Below are 18,291 nucleotides of genomic sequence, written 5' to 3' on the forward strand. Positions count from 1 at the left end.
AAGAACTAATACCTCTACTTTTAAAAGTCTTCCAGAAGATTGAAGACACTGGAATACTCCATGCCAGCTTCTATGAAGCCAACATCACCCCGATACCAAAAGCAGATAGGGACACAACCAAAAAAGAAAACTACAGACCAATATCTCTGATGAACATAGATGTGAAAATATTGAACACAATTCTAGCCAACTGGATACAGCAGTATATCAAAAAGATTGTTCATCATGACCAAGTGGGGTTTATCCCAGGCATGCAAGGTTGGTTTAATATACGTAAATCAATCAATGTGATCCACCACATCAACAAAAGCAAGACCAAAAACCACATGGTCATATCAATAGATGCAGAGAAAGCCTTTGACAAAATACAACATCCCTTTATGATCAAAACACTACAAAAAATGGGAATAGATGGAAAATTCCTGAAGATAGTGGAGTCTATATATAGCAAACCTACAGCCAACATCATACTCAATGGTGAAAAACTGGAAGCATTTCCCCTCAGATCAGGTACTAGACAGGGCTGCCCACTATCACCATTACTATTCAACATAGTGTTGGAAGTTCTTGCCATAGCAATCAGGCAGGAGCAAGGAATTAAAGGCATACAGATTGGAAGAGAAGAAGTCAAACTCTCCTTATTTGCAGATGACATGATAGTATACATGGAAAAACCTAAGGAATCCAGCAAGAAGCTTTTGGAAATCATCAGGCAATACAGTAAGGTGTCAGGCTATAAAATTAACATTCAAAAGTCAGTGGCATTCCTCTATGCAAACACTAAGTTAGAAGAAATTGAAATCCAGAAATCAGTTCCTTTTTCTATAGCAACAAAAACAATAAAATATCTAGGAGTAAACCTAACCAAAGAAGTGAAAGACTTGTATACTGAAAATTATGAGTCACTACTCAAGGAAATTGAAAAAGACACAAAGAAGTGGAAAGATATTCCATGTTCATGGGTTGGAAGAATTAACATCATCAAAATGAATATATTACCCAGAGTCATTTACAAATTTAATGCTATCCCCATCAAGATCCCAAGCACATTTTTTAGGAGAATAGAAAAAATGCTACAAATGTTTATCTGGAACCAGAAAATGTTTATCTGGAATCAGAAAAGACCTAGAATTGCCAAAACAATCTTGAGAAAAAAGAACAGAACCGGAGGCATCACACTCCCAGATCTCAAACTGTATTATAGGGCCATTGTCATCTAAACTGCTTGGTACTGGAACATGAACAGACACACTGACCAGTCGAATAGAACTGAGAGCCCAGAAGTGAGGCCCCACACCTATGGACATTTAATCTTTGACAGTGGGGCCCAGACTATTACATGGGGAAAGCAGAATCTCTTCAACAAATGGTGTTGGAAACAATGGGTTGAAACATGCAGAAGAATGAAACTGAATCACTATATTTCACCAAATACAAAAGTAAATTCCAAGTAGATCAAGGACTTGGATGTTATACCAGAAACTATCAGTTACTTAGAGGAAAATATTGGCAGAACTTTTTTCCGCATAAATTTTAAAGACATTTTCAATGAAACAAATCCAATTACAAGGAAGACTAAGGCAAGCATAAACCTATGGGACTACATCAAATTAAAAAGCTTCTTCACAGCAAAAGAAACCACTACCCAAACCAAGAGACCCCTCACAGAATGGGAGAAGATCTTTACATGCCATACATCAGATAAGAGTTTAATAACCAAAATATATAAAGAGCTTGCCAGACTCAACAACAAGACAACAAATAACCCCATCCAAAAATGGGGGGAGGACTTGGACAGAATATTCACCACAGAAGAGATCCAAAAGGCTGAGAAACACATGAAAAAATGCTCCAAGTCTCTGATTGTCAGAGAAATGCAAATAAAGACAACAATGAGATATCACTTCACTCCTGTGAGAATGTCATACATCAGAAAAGGTAACAGCAACAAATGCTGGAAAGGGTGTGGGGTCAAAGGAACCCTTCTGCACTGCTGGTGGGAATATCAGTTGGTCCAACCTCTGTGGAGAACAGTCTGGAGAACTCTCAGAAGGCTAGAAATGGACCTACCCTATGACCCTGCAATTCCTCTCCTGGGGATATATCCTAAGGAACCCAACACACTCATCCAAAAAGATCTGTGTACACATATGTTCTTGGCAGCACAATTTGTAATAGCCAAAACCTGGAAGCAACCCAGGTGTCCAACAACAGATGAGTGGCTGAGCAAGTTGTGGTCTATATACACAATCGAATACTACTCAGCTGTAAAAAATGGTGACTTCACTGTTTTCAGCCGATCTTGGATGGACCTTGAAAAAATCATGTTGAGTGAAATAAGTCAGAAACAGAAGGATGAGTATGGGATGATCTCACTCTCAGGCCAAAGTTGAAAAACAAGATTAGAAAAGAAAACACAAGTCGAACCTGAAATGGAATTTCAGTATGACACCAAAGTAAAAGACTCTGGGGTGGGTGGGTGGGGAGAATACAGGTCCATGAAAGATGATGAATGACATAGTGGGGGTTGTATTGTTAAATGGGAATCTGGGGAATGTTATGCATGTACAAACTATTGTATTTACTGTTGAATGTAAAACATTAATTCCCCAATAAAGAAATAAATTATAAAAATAAAAATAAATAAACTGGTCTCTGAGGCCAGGTGGTGGTACACCTGGTTGAGCGCACATGTTACAGTGCTCAAGGACCCAGGTTCAAGCCCCACTTGCAGGAAGAAAAAAAAAAAAAAAGAATAGGAAAGCTATCAGGGGAGGGGATGGGATACTGAGATCTGGTGGTGGGAACTGTGTGAAGTTGTACCCCTCTTATCCTATGGTTTTGTCAGTGTTTCCTTTTTATAAATAATTTTTTTAAAGATAGGAAAAAAAGAAAAACAAACAAACAAACATAAAACTCATGGATTTCCATCAGCACAGCCTCCCAAAACAACCAAAATGTGCCTATTCTTGCTCCTTCATTAAAAAAAAAAAAATCAATTGGCATATTGTTACATAGCATAGCCTTTTTATAGAAAACCCTTAAGACTAAGAGGAAACTTTATTTTCGTATCTTGAGGGGAAACCAAAGATTGGCTGTCATCTCTGAATTAAATACACTGCAAGCTGATTATGGGGTGATCTCACTCACAGACAGAAGTTGGAAAAACAAGATCAGAAGAGAAAACACAAGTAGAACCTGAACTGGAGTTAGTGTATTGCAGCAAAGTAAAACTCTGGGGTGGGTGGGTGAAGAGTACAGGTCCAAAAAAGGATGACAGAGGACCTAGTGGGAGTTTTATTATGTGGAAAACTGAGAAACGTCATGCATGTACAAACTATTGTATTCACTGCCAAATGTAAAACATTAATCCCCCAATAAAGGAAAAAAGAGAGAAAAAATTCACTGCAAGCACCATACCAGCTTCGCTGCATAGTATGGTCCTAATCTAAAAGCTACGGGTGCTTTGCAAAGCCTGCACTATTCAGAAAAACCAGTCAGCAAGAACTCTGAAAGACAGTTAGGTGGCTCGCCAGGTGGGTTTTCTGCCCCCAAATCAAATGCACCTTTCCCCCCCCCCCAAAGCTTCCACCTTGGCTCTTTGACCCTGAATCAGAAGGACACCGTGTTGTCAGTCACTTTTTAGAAAGCCCAACAAGCTCTTCACTTGTGACGCCCCTACCCCCGGTCTGGTTTCTTTCCCTGCCGTGGCTATTCAGAATCGGAATCCCTCCCTCTCCAGAAGACAAGGGACTTGGGTGGGAAGGAAGCTGAGAAGCTACGCAGGGGCCACATGGTCGGCCCTTTCACCCTCGCCGGTCTCAGCTTTTTATTTACTTATTCTTCCTCGCGGGCCAGCCTCACCATCCACACGTGTGGGCTCGCGGCGACTGAGGATAGCAGATCCTCAACTGAGAGCGAGAGGCAAAGTGGCCATTGCCGCCGGCGGCACGGACGCCAAATGGCCATTTCCGGCCGCGGCGCCCGTGACGTCAGAGGCGAGCCGGACGCACCCGCCGCGGAGGGAGGGCTCGCGAGAGTTGGGGCGGCCGGCCGGATGCCGGCGGCGCGCGGCGGGCACCACCTCCCGGGGGCGGGCCGAGGGCGGGGCGCGTCTGCTGGCGGCGGGCGCGGAGAGAGCCGGCCCGGGGCCGCGGATGCAGGTGAGCAGCGGGGACGACGCGGGGATCGTGTGGGATGGACTGCCTCAGGGACGCCCCGCCTCGGCCCTCGGGTCCTCGGGGTGCGGCGACTACGGGTGTCCAGAGTGGAGGGGGCCTGGAGCCGGCGAGCCCGGGATGCGGCTCCTCGCCCGGGGACGAGCCCTCCGGGGAGCGCGGACGGCTCCGCACGCCGCCGCAGCTTTGGGCTCCCCTTTTCCCTCCTCCTAGGGTCACCCCCGCTGGGACCCCGCAGCCAAGTGCCCGCTGGACCCGGGGCTCCCCAAGGCGCAGCTCTTCAGCCCCCGGGCCTCGGACCCTCCAGCACCTCGGCGCGCCCCCACACCGGGAACGATCCCCCCACTTTGCAACTTCGCGCCCCCAACCCCCCACTGCACCTGTCCCCTCCCGGGGAGGCACGGGAGGCCCCCGGGGTGTCGTCGGGGAAGGGGCCGCCCGGACTGCAGACAGGTCACCTTTCCTAAAGTTGCCAGGTGGACAAACTTTATCAGAAGCTGGGGTGCAGCCGCTGCCCTTGGGGGGGTGTGCAGCCACTGCCCTTGGGGGAGGGCGCGACGGCTTTGCGGGCTATCACTGGGAGAAAGCAGGGAAGAGAGTCGGGGGGTGCACGGGAGGGTCCTCCCCCGTGTGTGGAGGGCTGCCCAAAGTCTCTGCTACCTGCACCCAGGGCGAAACCTGCGTTCCTGGGCTGCTCCCCTCTTCTCTGCTCCCCCTCTTTTTCCTGTTTCCCTTCTCCCCTTTGCTCCGGTCTCCTCTATCCCCTCTGCTTCCCGGAGGGGTTGGGCTGGAAGAACAGCTTGAAGGGTTTCCCTTGGTGTCCTCTGGGGGGTGGAGGAGAGAGGAGAGCCTATCTTTGCTGAAGGTGGAGCTTGGGGAGGGGGCTCACACTTTAAAGGAGAGCTTCCCGGCTTCAGGGGCAAGGTCCGTCCTTGGGGAAGGCCACTCCGGTGTCGCCAGGGGCGGGTTTGTGAAAGTTCTTTGTCCGGGTCCTCTGTGCGCCTGTGAGGTGCTGGGAACCTCTGTGTTCGGCAAGGCCTTGCATGTTTCAGGATAGAGGAAACAATCACATTTATTGTGCTCTGGACCCAGTGGCTGAGATATTGTATGTGAACTAGCCACCCTCCTGACTGTTGTGAGGGGAGAGAGAGTTGTCTGGAATAGGATGTACCACTGTGGTGACAATAGTTCATTGCTAAGGTCCCTCTAAGTAATTTCATGAAAAAGAAAACAAAACCTCTGACCTCAAAACAACTAAAAAAAAAAAAAAAGGCGGGGGGATAAATGTTAGGGTGCTTGTGTTTGATTTGGCTTAGCTTTGTGTTCTTGCCCTTGACAAAATGGGTGGATAATTCTGCCCGCTGCTGTGGGATGTATTGAGAATAAGAAAAAAGTTAGTGGTGTTTTAAGCTCCACTCGGGAAAGAAAGAACTCAGAATTCACAAAGTTGACACCGGATGAGTGAAATTCGTCCTTTCCACAAAAGCCTCTAGCTTTTGAGTTTATTTTTAAGCAAGTCAAAGATAGAGCCAACATATATTTGCAGAAGGAAGCAGATACCCACTATATTTGTTTTTATGCCAAAGGGGGAAAAAATTAACTTCACAAATTAGGACCTCATAACAGCAAAGCAAAGATTGTCTTCTGTAGAGGTTTATTTTAATTTTATTTTTTAAATATTTACTTATTCCCTTTTGTTGGCCTTTTTTAAATTGTAGTTATTATTGTTGTCGCTGTTGGCTAGGACAGAGAAATGGAGAGAGGAGGGGAAGACAGATGGGGAGAGAAAGATAAGACACCTGCAGACCTGCTTCAGCGCCTGTGAAGCGACTCCCCTGCAGGTGGGGGAGCCAGCTCGGAACTGGGATCCTTAGCCTGGTACTTAGGCTTTGTGCCATGTGCGGTTAACCCGCTGCGCTACCGCCGGACTCCCAGAGATTTCTTTCTTTCTTTTTTTAAAATATTTATTTATTCCTTTTTGTTGTCCTGGTTGTTTTATTGTTGTAATTATTGTTGTTATTGATGTCATTGTTGTTGGAGAGGACAGAGAGAAATGGAGAGAGGAGGGGAAGACAGACAGGGGGAGAGAAAGATAGACACCTGCAGACCTGCTTCACCACTTGTGAAGTGACTCCCCTGCAGATGGGGTGGGGGAGCTGGGGGCTGGAACCAGGATCCTTACGCCAGTCCTTGTGCTTAACCTGCTGCGCTACTGACCGACTCCTCAGAGATTTCTTTTTTTAAAGCAGTAGACTCATTTATTCATTTTAACCATCTGTTTTCAGAGTAAGGGCATGCTATGATAAAGAAGTTTGACTCATTCTCTTTTTTTTTTAATTTAACTTTCAAAAAGTATCTTTACTTATTGTTGGGTAGGGACAGAAAAATTGAGAGAGAGGGTGATAGGGAAAGAGACAAAGGGGCTTGAACCTGAGTCTTAGTTCATTATAATGTGTGCTTTTAACCAAGTGTGCTAACACCTGGCCCCCATTCTCCCATTCTGTCTCCCTACCCCCCTCTAAAGAAGAGCTTTCTTTTTTCTTTCTTTTTTGCCTCTAGGTTATTGCTGGGGCTCTGTGCCTTTACTGTGAATCTACTACTCTCCAGCGGCCATTTTTTTTCCTTATTCTTTTTTTTCTTTATTCTATTTTATTCAGTAGGACAGAGAGAAATTGAGAGGGGAGAGGGATATAGGGAGAGAGAAAGATAAGACACCTGCAGACCTGCTTCACTACTAGTGAAGCAGCCCTGCTAAAGGTGGGGAGTGAGGGATTTGAACCCAAGTCCTTGTGCATAGTACTATGTGCACTTAACTGGGTGTGCCACAGCCTGGCCCCCTCTTGTAAAATGCTTTTCGGGAGTCAGGCAGTAGCAGATTGGGTTAAGCACACGTGGCGCAAAGCGCAAGGACCATGTAAGGATACTGGTTTGAGCCCCCAGCTCCCCACCTGCAGGGGAGTCGCTTCACAAGCGGTGAAGTAGGTCCGCAGGTGTCTATCTTTCTTCCCCCCTGTCTTCCCCTCCTCTCTCCATTTCTCTCTGTCCTATCCAACAATGATGACAACAGTAATAACTACAACAATAAAAACAATAAGGGCAACAAAAGGGAATAAATAAATACTAAAAAAAATAAAACAGGGGAGTCGGGCTGTAGCACAGCGGGTTAAGCGCAGGTGGCGCAAAGCACAAGGACCAGCGTAAGGATCCCGGTTCGAACCCCAGCTCCCCACCTGCAGGGGAGTCGCTTCACAGGCGGTGAAGCAGGTCTGCAGGTGTCTATCTTTCTCTCCTCCTCTCTGTCTTCCCCTCCCTCTCTCCATTTCTCTCTGTCCTATCCAACAACGACAACAACAATAATAACTACAACAATAAAAAACAACAAGGGCAACAAAAGGGAATAAATAAATAAAATAAATATTAAAAAAAAATTAAAAATAAAACAAAATGCTTCCCTAGTGACTTGGGGTAAGTTGGAAGCTTGTGTGTATGTGTGTCCATGCAGCATATCCACCCCTCCCATTTTTTATATCTGATTTATAGTGGGTTACAAGATTATAAGATTACAGGGTACATTCATGTTCCATTCCACACCCACCACCTAAGTTCTGTATCCCCACCACCAAAGTTCTATAGCCCCACCTTCCCAACTCCCATTTGAGAACTTTTTAAAGCGAGCCAAACAGGGCATTAATTCAAGCCAGGAAAGTTTGCATAGAAAAGGTTTGTGTAGCGTTAGAAGGATTCTATGCTGCATAAGTAGTGTAGGATAAATCAAGCATATTGTCTTCTAGAACCCCATAATTCCATTAAAATGAGCAGATGGAATCGGCATATTTGGAAATTATGCTACTGTATTCATGTGAAGAGCACCCTGGACTTTTTGAATGAGCTAATGAAAGCAAGCTTTTAATGCATAAGACTTTTTTTTTTAAATAAAATATTTAAGATGATGTTCTTGGCCAGCAAAGAAAAAAAAAAGTCAAGTGGCTTCTCCTTTTCTCTTCTCCTCCTCTCCCAAACTTTTGTTTAAGCCTTGCAATGTTTAGTGAGGTATGGCCAGTATTCAGATGCACCTATGACTTAGCACTGTCCTCCAGGTGAAGATGGGTTACTGGGTGGGGTATGACCATTCAGAATCTGGGAGGAGGGAGCGAAGCCCAGCAGTGAATGGCCACACTCACATGAGCTGTGGTCTGTCTTTGAGGACACACAGTCTTAATGGGAGGGAGAGGTCCCCAGACAATTGTGATGCACAGTGGTTTTTGTGGAGAAGCTGAGAAAGAGGATGAAATCCTAGACTCATGAAAGGCAGGTGGCCTTGAGTGTGGGGGTGATCTGGTGACTAGCAGATCCTTTATATAACATACTTGCTGGGAGTTGGGCGGTAGCGCAGTGGGTTAAGCACACATGGCACAAAGCGCAAGGACTGGCATAAGGATCCAGGTTCGAGCCCCCAGCTCCCCATATACAGGGGAATCACTTCACAGACGGTGAAGCAGGTCTGCAGGTGTCTATCTTTCCCTTTCTCTGTCTTCCCCTCCTCTCTCCATTTCTGTCCTATGCAACAACGAAGACAGACAACAGTAATAACTACAACAATAAAATAACAAGGGCCACAAAAAGGGAATAAATAAATATTAAAAACAAACAAACAAACAAAAAATACTTGCTACCTTGGGTGGCCTTTAACAAGAACCAGATGGAGTTAGGGCCATTTTGCAGGTGGAATAGTTGAGGTGCCAGAACAGGGCCTTATCTCTGTATCCCTGTGCTTAACAATCTTTGGTTTCTCTCCTGTTCTCCAGTCTTTCTCAGGCTTGTCAGTTGAAAGAATTGATTGAGGCGGGAGTTGGGTGGTAGTGCAGTGACTTAAGTGCAGGTGGCACAAAGCGCAAGGACCAGCCTAAGGATCTCCATTGGAGCCCCGGGCTTCCCACCTGCAGGGGAGTTGAAGGCTGTGAAGCAGGTCTGCAGATGTCTGTCTTTTTCTCCCCCTCTGTCTTCCCTTCTTGTTTCCATTTCACTCTGTCCTACCCAACAATCACAACACCAGTAACAACAGCAATAGTAAGTATAACAATAAAAAAGGACAAAAGGGAATAAATAATTAAATAAAAAAAATTGATTGAGGCAAATGCATTTCCTGGCACCTTTAGAGGCCACCTTTCTAGAGAGAGCTACATAGTAATGAAAACCCTGATAATTAGTCATTTTGCACACATTAGATCTGTAATCTGTTTCTGAAAGTTCCAGGCAGGTGTAAATGAAACAAAACCACTGAGCAGGTAGTATGCCCAGAAGGGCTTAGAAGTGAGTTACTAGAACTCTAAAACTCTTTTGCCTAATGGGACATTTGATTCATTGCATATTTTGGCCTCCAGTTTTCTTTAGCCACTCGCACTAGTTTTTTTTTTTTTAAACCTGAGCACTGCTCAGCTCTGTCTTACGGTGTTGTGGGGATTGAACCTGGGACTTCGGAGCCTCAGGCATGACAATCTATTTGCATAACCATTATGCTATTTACCCTCGCCTGCCCTGTTTTTTGTTTTGCCTTTTTTATTTTTAGATTGAATTGTGAAGTTGGCACTTAGTAAATGATTGAATGTCAGCCTCAGCCCTATATGCTAAATTTGTGATGCTAAACTTGTGATTTGTAATGCTGAGTCATGGTTTTGAGGAGTGTGGATTGTGTTTCAAATGAGAGACATCGGGTCCCTGGTGCTTTGTTCTGGGGCACCTTTGGCAGTGCCTGAGGATTGAGAAATGGAGGTGCTGTAAGCATTGGGTGCCTGGCATAGCCCTGCTCAGGCGGCACTCCTTGAATGAATGAATCCATTCTGGGAAGTTTTGGGAAGAGTTGATATTTAGATAGTTCCTGGTTCCCTAAATGCTGGTCTTAGAAATAACAATTGGAGTTAAAGAAGAGGTGACACAGTAGAAGGGGTACTGCCTTCCTTACCTGGCTCTCTAGCTAGGCCCAGGCCCTGCCCTCTGGGAATGAATATATGAGCCTGCCTTCCTTGACAGAGTGGGGCAGGTTCATGAACTTAAAACTTAGTGGGGAAAGGAGCAGAGTCAAAGCCAAGATTTAAAGCTCTTATATGTTTACCACTGCAACAAGACAATAAAAGATGGAATAAAACCCAATTCCAGAAAGTTGGAGTGCTGCTTCATCATTAGTGAGGCTTCCCCCTTGCAAGTTGGGAACGAGGGCTTGAACACCAGTCCCTGTGGATTGTAGCATGTGTGCTCTACCAGGTGCAACACCACCCAACTCCTCAGCATTTAATTCTTTTTTTAAAAAATTTTTTATTAAGAAAGGATTAATGAACAAAAACATAAGGTAGTAGAGTTCGCAGCATTTAATTCTTAAACTCTTTGCCTTACTCAGGATTAGCACACGGCCACCTGGTTTCCTGGCCTCACACTGCTGCTGCCGCTTGGTGTCCACATTGCTAATTTGCATTGATAAGCCAGGTGTCAGCCTTTCACTTCTCACAGTATGTGAGGCTCAGGTCCCCTGGACAGCAGCCCTGTCCTTTTAGTTTTTACAAGGGCTTGTTCTTTTCCTGACCTAGGAGGGGATTCTATTCCTCCTGCCAATTCCTGAACATTTTTCACTGCGTTTGCAGTTGCTGAATCTGATGGAGTTAATGATGTTTAATACCTCACAATCAATCACAGAAATAGCAACTTGCCCAGGATAGAGAACAAGATGGCAGAAACTTAAGTGACTGTGCAGGATTGCTAATGCCATCTATTTTTGGCTTGCAGAGTTGCTGTGGAGCCTAGCTTCCATTCTGTCTGGGAAAGACACAGAAAGTTGAAAGTTTGAGCACAGAAGCTTCTGTGCACCCCAGTAAGCACTTTCTCCTCTCCTCTCCTCTCCCCTCCCCTCCTCTCCTCTCCCCTCCCCTCCCCTCCCCTCCCCTCCCCTCCCCTCCCCTCCCCTCCCCTCCTCTCTTCTCTCCTCTCATCTCCCTCTCATCTCTCCCTCCTCTCCTCTTCTCTCATCTCCCTCTCATCTCTCCCTCTCCTCTCCTCCTCTCCTTTTCTCTCATCTCCCTCTCCTCCCCTCTCTCTCCTCTCCCATCTCCCTCTCCTCTCCCCTCTCCCTCTCCTCTCCCCTCTCTCCCTCTCCTCTCCCCTCTCTCCCTCTCCTCTCCCTCCTCTCCCTCTTCTCTCCCTCCTCTCCCTCTTCTCTCCTCTCCCTCTTCTCCTCTCCTCTCCTCTCTCCCTCTCCTCTCCCTCTCTTCTCCCCTTCCTCCCCTCTCCCCCTCCCCTCCCCTCCCCTCCCCTCTTCCCTGTGCAGTGGCGGCTCTTCTGCTTTTATACCTTGGAGGTTGTGACTGCTCTTCACTAGATTCCTCAGCAGCCCTGGAGGCACAGTTAAGTCACTTTGACTTTAGCTTGGAAACTGCACTGTAATCTACACTCCTCAGCTCTGCCTCCCAACCACCTGCCCAGCTGGCCAGCATGCAGAAGCTTAGTGCTCTGTGCACTGCTTTCCCCTCTGCCATGCTCTTGGCTCTCTCCTCTTTTCCTGGATGTCCTCAATGACGACCACTTCAGCAGTAGCCACTGACTTCCCACATTCTGTGTACCTCACAGGGTGCTAACTATGCCACAGAAGTGTTACCTCATTCAGTCCCCATGGCTTACACAGGAGGAAACTGTTGTCTGGGGAGTTGAGGTGGCAGGTGGCAGGGCCCCCTGGGTAGAGAGTCAGTGGTGGAGTTAGGCATCAATCCCTGAAATTCCGGCCTGCGGCTTCTTGTAAGTAACCATTTGATTACCAGAGCATGTCCTTGGCAGTAATTCTTGATTTACTTCTTCTTGTAGTCCCACCTGAGTCTTCTCTCTTCCTTCTCTCTTGTCCCATTTTGAGGAATTTTTTCAGCCTTGCATGCCAACAAGAACCCTCTTGGAAAGAAGCAAGCTGAGACCACTCAGCTCAGTTCTGATTTCCCATAGGGCGGCTTGCTCTGGGAGCTTACTGTAAGACTAGTACACTAGTATCACCTTGCATTGGGGTTGTCCTTTGGAGTTCTAGAAGTTGTTTTGACACATTTTCTTGGTTAATCCTCATGGCAGTCTGGAGTGGGCAGTGAGGATACTGTGCCCATAATGCTATTACATCTATTTGCTGGTAGAGCAGAGAGGAATGACGATTGAGAGATTTCAGAACCCAACCAGAGCCTGAACATGAACATGGCTCTTTAGAGTAAAAGCTACTGCAGGCAGTTTGCTGAAGTCTCTTCAGAATCAGTGGTGGAGACTTGGTTTTTGCCCTCAGGAAATTTAATGTGGAGATCAGTGATAAAAGTAAATGTTCCGGGAGTCAGGCGGTAGCACAGTGGATTAAGCACATGTGCCGCAAAGCACAAGGACTGGCGTAAGGATCCTGGTTCGAGCCCCTGGCTCCCCACCTGCAGGGGAGTCGCTTCACAGGTGGTGAAGCAGGTATGCAGGTGTCTATCTTTCTCTCCCCCCTCTGTCTTCCCTTCCTCTCTCCATTTCTCTCTGTCCTATCCAACAACGATGACATCAATAATAACTACAACAATAAAACAACAAGGACAACAAAAGGGAATAAATAAATATTAAAAAATTAAAAAATTAAAAAAAAAAAAAGTAAATGTTCCTACTTAATCCAGGGCAACTCAGAGCAGATAAACATCACTAAAGTACCTGTTTCTTCAAAGGTGTTAATTGTTTTGAACCTTGAACTTCCTTTTTTTCTTGGTCAAAATTGAGAAGTTGGATTTTAGTTCTAAGTTTTGCTTTTATTTTAAATTTTATTTAATGACTGGAGGAGACAGGTGGGGGGTGGGGAGAGAGAGAGAGGGAGAGAGAGAGAGAAGCAGAGCATGCTCTAGAATATGTGGTGTCAGAGATGAAACTTGGCTTCTCATGTGCAGAGGTCCTGTGCTGTCTCATTGAGCTGCCTTCCTGGCTCCTGAAACGCTATAAGTCCTCAGCACTTGTGATTTAGAGAACTGTGCACTTGCTGTCTGCCTTACCTTACACACAACTCTGCTTGCTTTTGGCTCAGATAATTGCCATGTGGGAATGGGGTGGCCAACAGGAGGACCGTCAGCATTTCAGAAGTGTCATTAAAAGACTGGGCATCCTAGCAGCTTTGTTGAAACCACTTCTGGGAACACTGTTGTAGGAAGTCAGATGGAAGCTCTAGAGAGTGGAGAAGCTCCCGGCATTCATTTCTGGGGAATTACATGATTTGAGAGGTCAGAAAGCATCTTCAATGACCCATTGTTGCTGTATCACCTTGCAGCACTACCTTGTTGGATTGGATCTGAGCTTTGGAAACTTGCTTAGCTCAGCGCTGGTCTCCTGACTTTTCTCCCAGCGTGAGAGTGCCAGACCAGGTCGCCTTTCATGGTTTCTCTGGATTTGGCAGCAGTAGAGCCAGGCGAGACAAGGGGGTTGGGGGCAGCCTTGGAGCACTGGGGAGTAGTCGCCTTTTGTGGTGTTTTTACAATAGAAGCTCACCGGGAGTCAGGCGGTAGGTAGCACAGCAGGTTAAGCACGTGGTGCTAAGTGCAAGGACCAGCGTAAGGACCGTGGTTCGAGCCCCCGGCTCCCCCACCTGCAAGGGAATCACTTCACAGGTGGTGAAGCAGGTCTGCAGGTGTCTGTCTTTCTCTTCCTCTCTCTGTCTCCCCTCCTCTCTCCATTTCTTTCTGTCCTATCCAACAACAATGATATCAATAACAATAACTACAACAATAAAACGAGCAACAAAAGGGAATAAATAAAATAATATTAAAAAATTTAAAAAAACAATAGAAGCTCACTTCAATTATTCAGTTTTTGAAAAAATAATCTATTTATTATTGGATAGGAACAGCCAGAAATCGAGAGGATAAAGGGAGATAGGGAGAGAGACACAGAGAGACACCTGCAGCAAGGCTTCACTGCTCTCAAAGCTTTCCACCCTGCAGGTGGGGGCCAGGGGCTTGAACCTGGGTCCTTGCACATTGTAACATGTGCTTAACACCCCTAGCCCCCGAAGCTCACTTCATGTGGACATATCTTTTAGATCTAGCTGTGGGTGTTTCCATATGTCCACTGTTCTCTCATCAGACTGAAGAGACTCTACTTTTTTTTGTCACTCGAGTGGAAACACTCAAGTCCTGAATCACATTTCTTTGACCCACTGGTATTCTTCTTGCTGACAAATCCTAAAGGATTCACAGACCCACAGTGTTTTAGTGAGGTTGATTACCATAATTCAAGATTTACTGGCAACTTGCGAGACCCTGGATCAGTTGCTGTCATAAAAGAGTGTTGAGTAAAATGTGTCACCCTTCCACTTAGAGAGGTTCTTCCTAGCAAGAGACAGAATGCATGGGTACAGATGACTCTTCATTCAAGCAGAAAGTGTTAAGTATGGGAGCAGAGGGAGGCGAGGAGGGATAGATCCTGGCTGGAGATGAGGGCGGCTTCCTAGATAAAGAGAAGTAGAAACTGGCCAGGAGAGAAGGCCAGGCTGGAGGAGTTGGGCTTATGTCTGTAACACCATACAGACAGGTGTGTTAATGATCAACCGTGCAGGGTAATGATTGCCTTCTCTCTCTGCCCTGTTGGCTATGAGCCTGCTGCGTCTAGAGAGCAGGTGTTTTTCAGCTTTTTCCATCTCTGCCCCATCCATTGCACAACCTGATACATGTAATTCACGCTGCATGTCAGTGCCATAATGGGAGTGGTATGTTTGTGGAATGGAGTCCTGGGGAGAGGGGCCAGAGATGGGGAGACCAATGAAGAGACAAGGCCAAACAATCTACCAATAGAACCAGATACCCAGACCTTCACCAGGCGGGAGTGGAGAGGAGAGACTGACTGGGCTGCATGGTGTTTAGCCCCCGAGCTGGGCTCCTTTGTTCTGCCAGTGTCCTCTGAGGCTTTCAGTGTGTCTTGCAGTGAGGGAAGGAATGGTGCTCCCTGAGGAGGTAGGCGGGTGACTACACAGCCACACTCCTGGGTCCAGAAATAACTGTTTGTCTGCAGAGCCTCGTGAGGTCTGGGGAGGGAAAGCAACACCGCATTGGGTGTTTGAGGCCAGTCCAGGAGAGTGAACAGTTTTCAGGTCAGCAAGCAGCAGGACATCATAGCTTGGAGGTAAGAGAGACCATTTTGGGAGCCACAGGAACCTGGGTCATCTCTGTCTTGGGACATGAAGCTGGACAGGATAACTGAACTCAATGAAACAAGTCTTCACGCCATGTTTTAAAATAGCTATTTGACCCAACCCCTGTGCTCTGAGCTTCCATTCTCTCTTCCAGACTGGCTGAAGCCCCTCTCTCCCCTGTGCTTCCCACCCTCAGCTTCCAGTGTACTGCCAGCAGTAGGTTGTCATTGCTTCCAGTCTGTGATACTGAATGGGAGCAGTAACGCTGTCCTGTACCAGGGAGCGAAGGAACAAGTCCACTAGAGCCCCTTTCTCTGGTAGAGGCCCAGGACGGCTGGGCTGGTGGTTGGAAAGGAAGGCACTGGGGGTATAGGAGGGGTTGGGGGCTGGAGCAGATTATTTACCTTTCCTATAAAAAGTTTTTTTTTTTTTTTCCTCCAGGGTTATTGCTGGGCTTGATGCCTGCACCATGAATCCACCGCTCCTGGAGGCCATTTTTCCCCCCTTTTGCTGCCCTTGTAGTTGTAGCCTCGTTGTGGTTATTATTATTACCATTGTTGATGTTGTTCGTTGTTGGATAGGACAGAGAGAAATGGAGAGAGGAGGGGAAGACAGAGAGGGGAGAGAAAGATAGACACCTGCAGACCTGCTTCACCGACTGTAAAGCGACTCCCCTGCAGGTGGGGGAGCTGGGGGCTCGAACCGGGATCCTTACGCTGGTCCTTGCACTTTGCACCACATGCGCTTAACCCACTGTGCTACCGCGCCCCCCCCCCCATAAAAAGTTTTATGGAACTGTAAAAGATTTCCCAGGACTAGCTAGTGCTGAAGTCCTTTGTTCTGAGGGTAGCCTAGGGTTCTTTCTTTCTTTCTTTATCTACACACAGTCTTACTGTATTTTGAGGACTTCCATGATACTTGACCTGGAGGCAGGCGCAGTCTCAGCTTGCCCCCACCCCTGGGTCCATCAGAGACCTGCACCTGCTCATCATGATTCTGGGTGCTGCATGTACCATCCATGTCAGATGCCGGCCTCTTTCAGGATCTTCACAGGTTTTATTCTGTACTCAGCTTTGGCCCTTTTCTGTGGATTGGGCCAGGGAATCAGAATATGGTTAAACTATCCTGCTAGAACAATTACAAAACGGAATGTAGACCCAGAAGAAGGAGCAGGGGACCCGCAGAGGGGTGGGGAGGCCCTGGTGGGGTGGGAGAAGTTGCACGTGGCAGTAGGTGGGCACCTCCCTCACACCTGCACCAGGTGCTGCAGGCTGGGCCCAGCGCCATGATGGAGGATCGGGTTTAACTGCCTGTAGTCCCTTCTAAAAATAAACTAGGTGTATTGTTATGCCCCAAACGATAGTTTGTTTTAACCAGAGCAGTGCTCTGTTTATTTTCTCTCCGCTCCCATATTAAAAACAAACACCCCCCCACACACACTTTTAACAGTTTGTATGTATACCTATGTCTGTTTCTAGATTTCAGCAGAAAGGAAAGCATGGGCCAGCATACTGAAAACACTACTGGAAATTAAAGGTCTGTTTCTGAAATATAGTCAGATATTTAAGGCTTAAAGGCATCCAGGAGGTAGATCCCCAGTCAGGCAGACGGTGGCAGAGAGGGGAGGGCAGGGAGCCCGGGCTCAGGTGAAACTGTTCATACTGACTGCAGAGGGGAGGTAGGGCACAGATTTCACTGCTGCCCTGTCCTGTCTGGCTAGGGCAGGTACTCGGCCCCTTCTGGAAGGTGAGCTTAGCAAACAAGAAGCTGTCTCTGTTCTCTCACCTGTGCTCTCATAATTGTGCTCGCAAAGCCAGTGTAAAACTAGGTTTGACTTCAATTTTTCTGGAGTGACCAGAAAGTGCCCTCTCTTGGCATTAGCAAGTATAAGACTGAAGTCATGCCTCTGGCTTGTTCTCAGAGTGAAAGGATGCTGCGGTGGTCACTTAGTACAGTTTCCTTCAGTGAGTTCCCTTCTCCCCCCCACATGGGGATGCTGGGCTTTTCCCAAGTGTGCTGAGTCCTGGTAGTCCTGGTCCGATGCCTGCTCGGCTGCCTGGCTCCCATTCTCTGCAAGGCTGGTGTTCTGCCTCCTCTCCTCGTGCCAAGGAGACACTACTGGGCTTGTGTGCTCTGCTCTCTCCACAGCCACTCTGCCACAGGTCTTTCTGAACCTATCTCTGGCTCAGACCTCTCTTCTGGGCTTGAGCCTTCCCCATCTGCCTCTCCCCTGGATGTCACCACTGATGCTGTGTGTCACAGGCAAAGCAAGCTCCACTCCCAGAATCTTCTACGTGTTCCTTACCTCTGCAGTGCATTCCTTAGCCTTGATTTGTTACTGCCCTTGGGTGCCCATCAGCCAGCAAGTCCTGCTCCTGACTCCCCTTCCTTGTTTATCAATCACTCCAAGTCTTTTGTTAAGTGCTCTTTACGTGCCCTCTTTACGTCTCCATGTGCCACCTCCCAGTACATCTCCCACTTTAAGATTTATTCATTATGAGATGTATTCATTATGAGGGAGAGAGGGAGAGGGCCAGAGCACTGCTCAGCCTTAGTGTAATGTGTTACTGGGGCTAAACTTTGACCTCTGAATCCTCAGGTGTTCAAGCTGGTGCTCTGACAGACTGAGCTATCTCGCTGGGCCTGCAGTCCATCTTCTGCCTGGCTGCCACAGCGCTTCTAACACCTCAGTCTCACAGAGCTCCCTGTGTCTGTCTACGGTTTCCTTGCGTGTGGTCTGGTTCAGGCTGAGCATGTTCATTTACCTTGTCCGGAGACCACAGTTTCCAGACCTCTTCCCACCTTGTGGTTGTTTGGTTGATCTAGTCCAGGTTTTGAGAATGAACAATTTCATTCCTGCTCTGAGTCACTTTTTTTTTCTTTGGTAAGTTCTCTTTTTATTTATTGGGGGATTAATTGAATACAGTTGTTAATACATGTATAAACTTTCTCAGTTTTCTG

At 46.9% G+C, this 18,291-nt stretch overlaps 1 protein-coding gene across 1 annotated transcript in view; it reads left to right on the forward strand.

Moving 5' to 3' along the window:
• The first annotated feature begins 4,126 nt into the window (after nt 1–4,126).
• Nucleotides 4,127–18,291, forward strand: part of STK38L (serine/threonine kinase 38 like) — a 60,049-nt gene continuing 45,884 nt past the window's right edge. The window contains exon 1 of the mRNA XM_007529915.3: nt 4,127–4,163. Within this exon, the coding sequence (XP_007529977.2) occupies nt 4,158–4,163 (6 nt within the window). The 5' untranslated portion in view covers nt 4,127–4,157. The remainder of the gene's footprint in view (nt 4,164–18,291) is intronic.

This window comes from Erinaceus europaeus, chromosome 7 (assembly GCF_950295315.1).
Source record: "Erinaceus europaeus chromosome 7, mEriEur2.1, whole genome shotgun sequence".
Lineage (NCBI taxonomy): Eukaryota > Metazoa > Chordata > Mammalia > Eulipotyphla > Erinaceidae > Erinaceus > Erinaceus europaeus.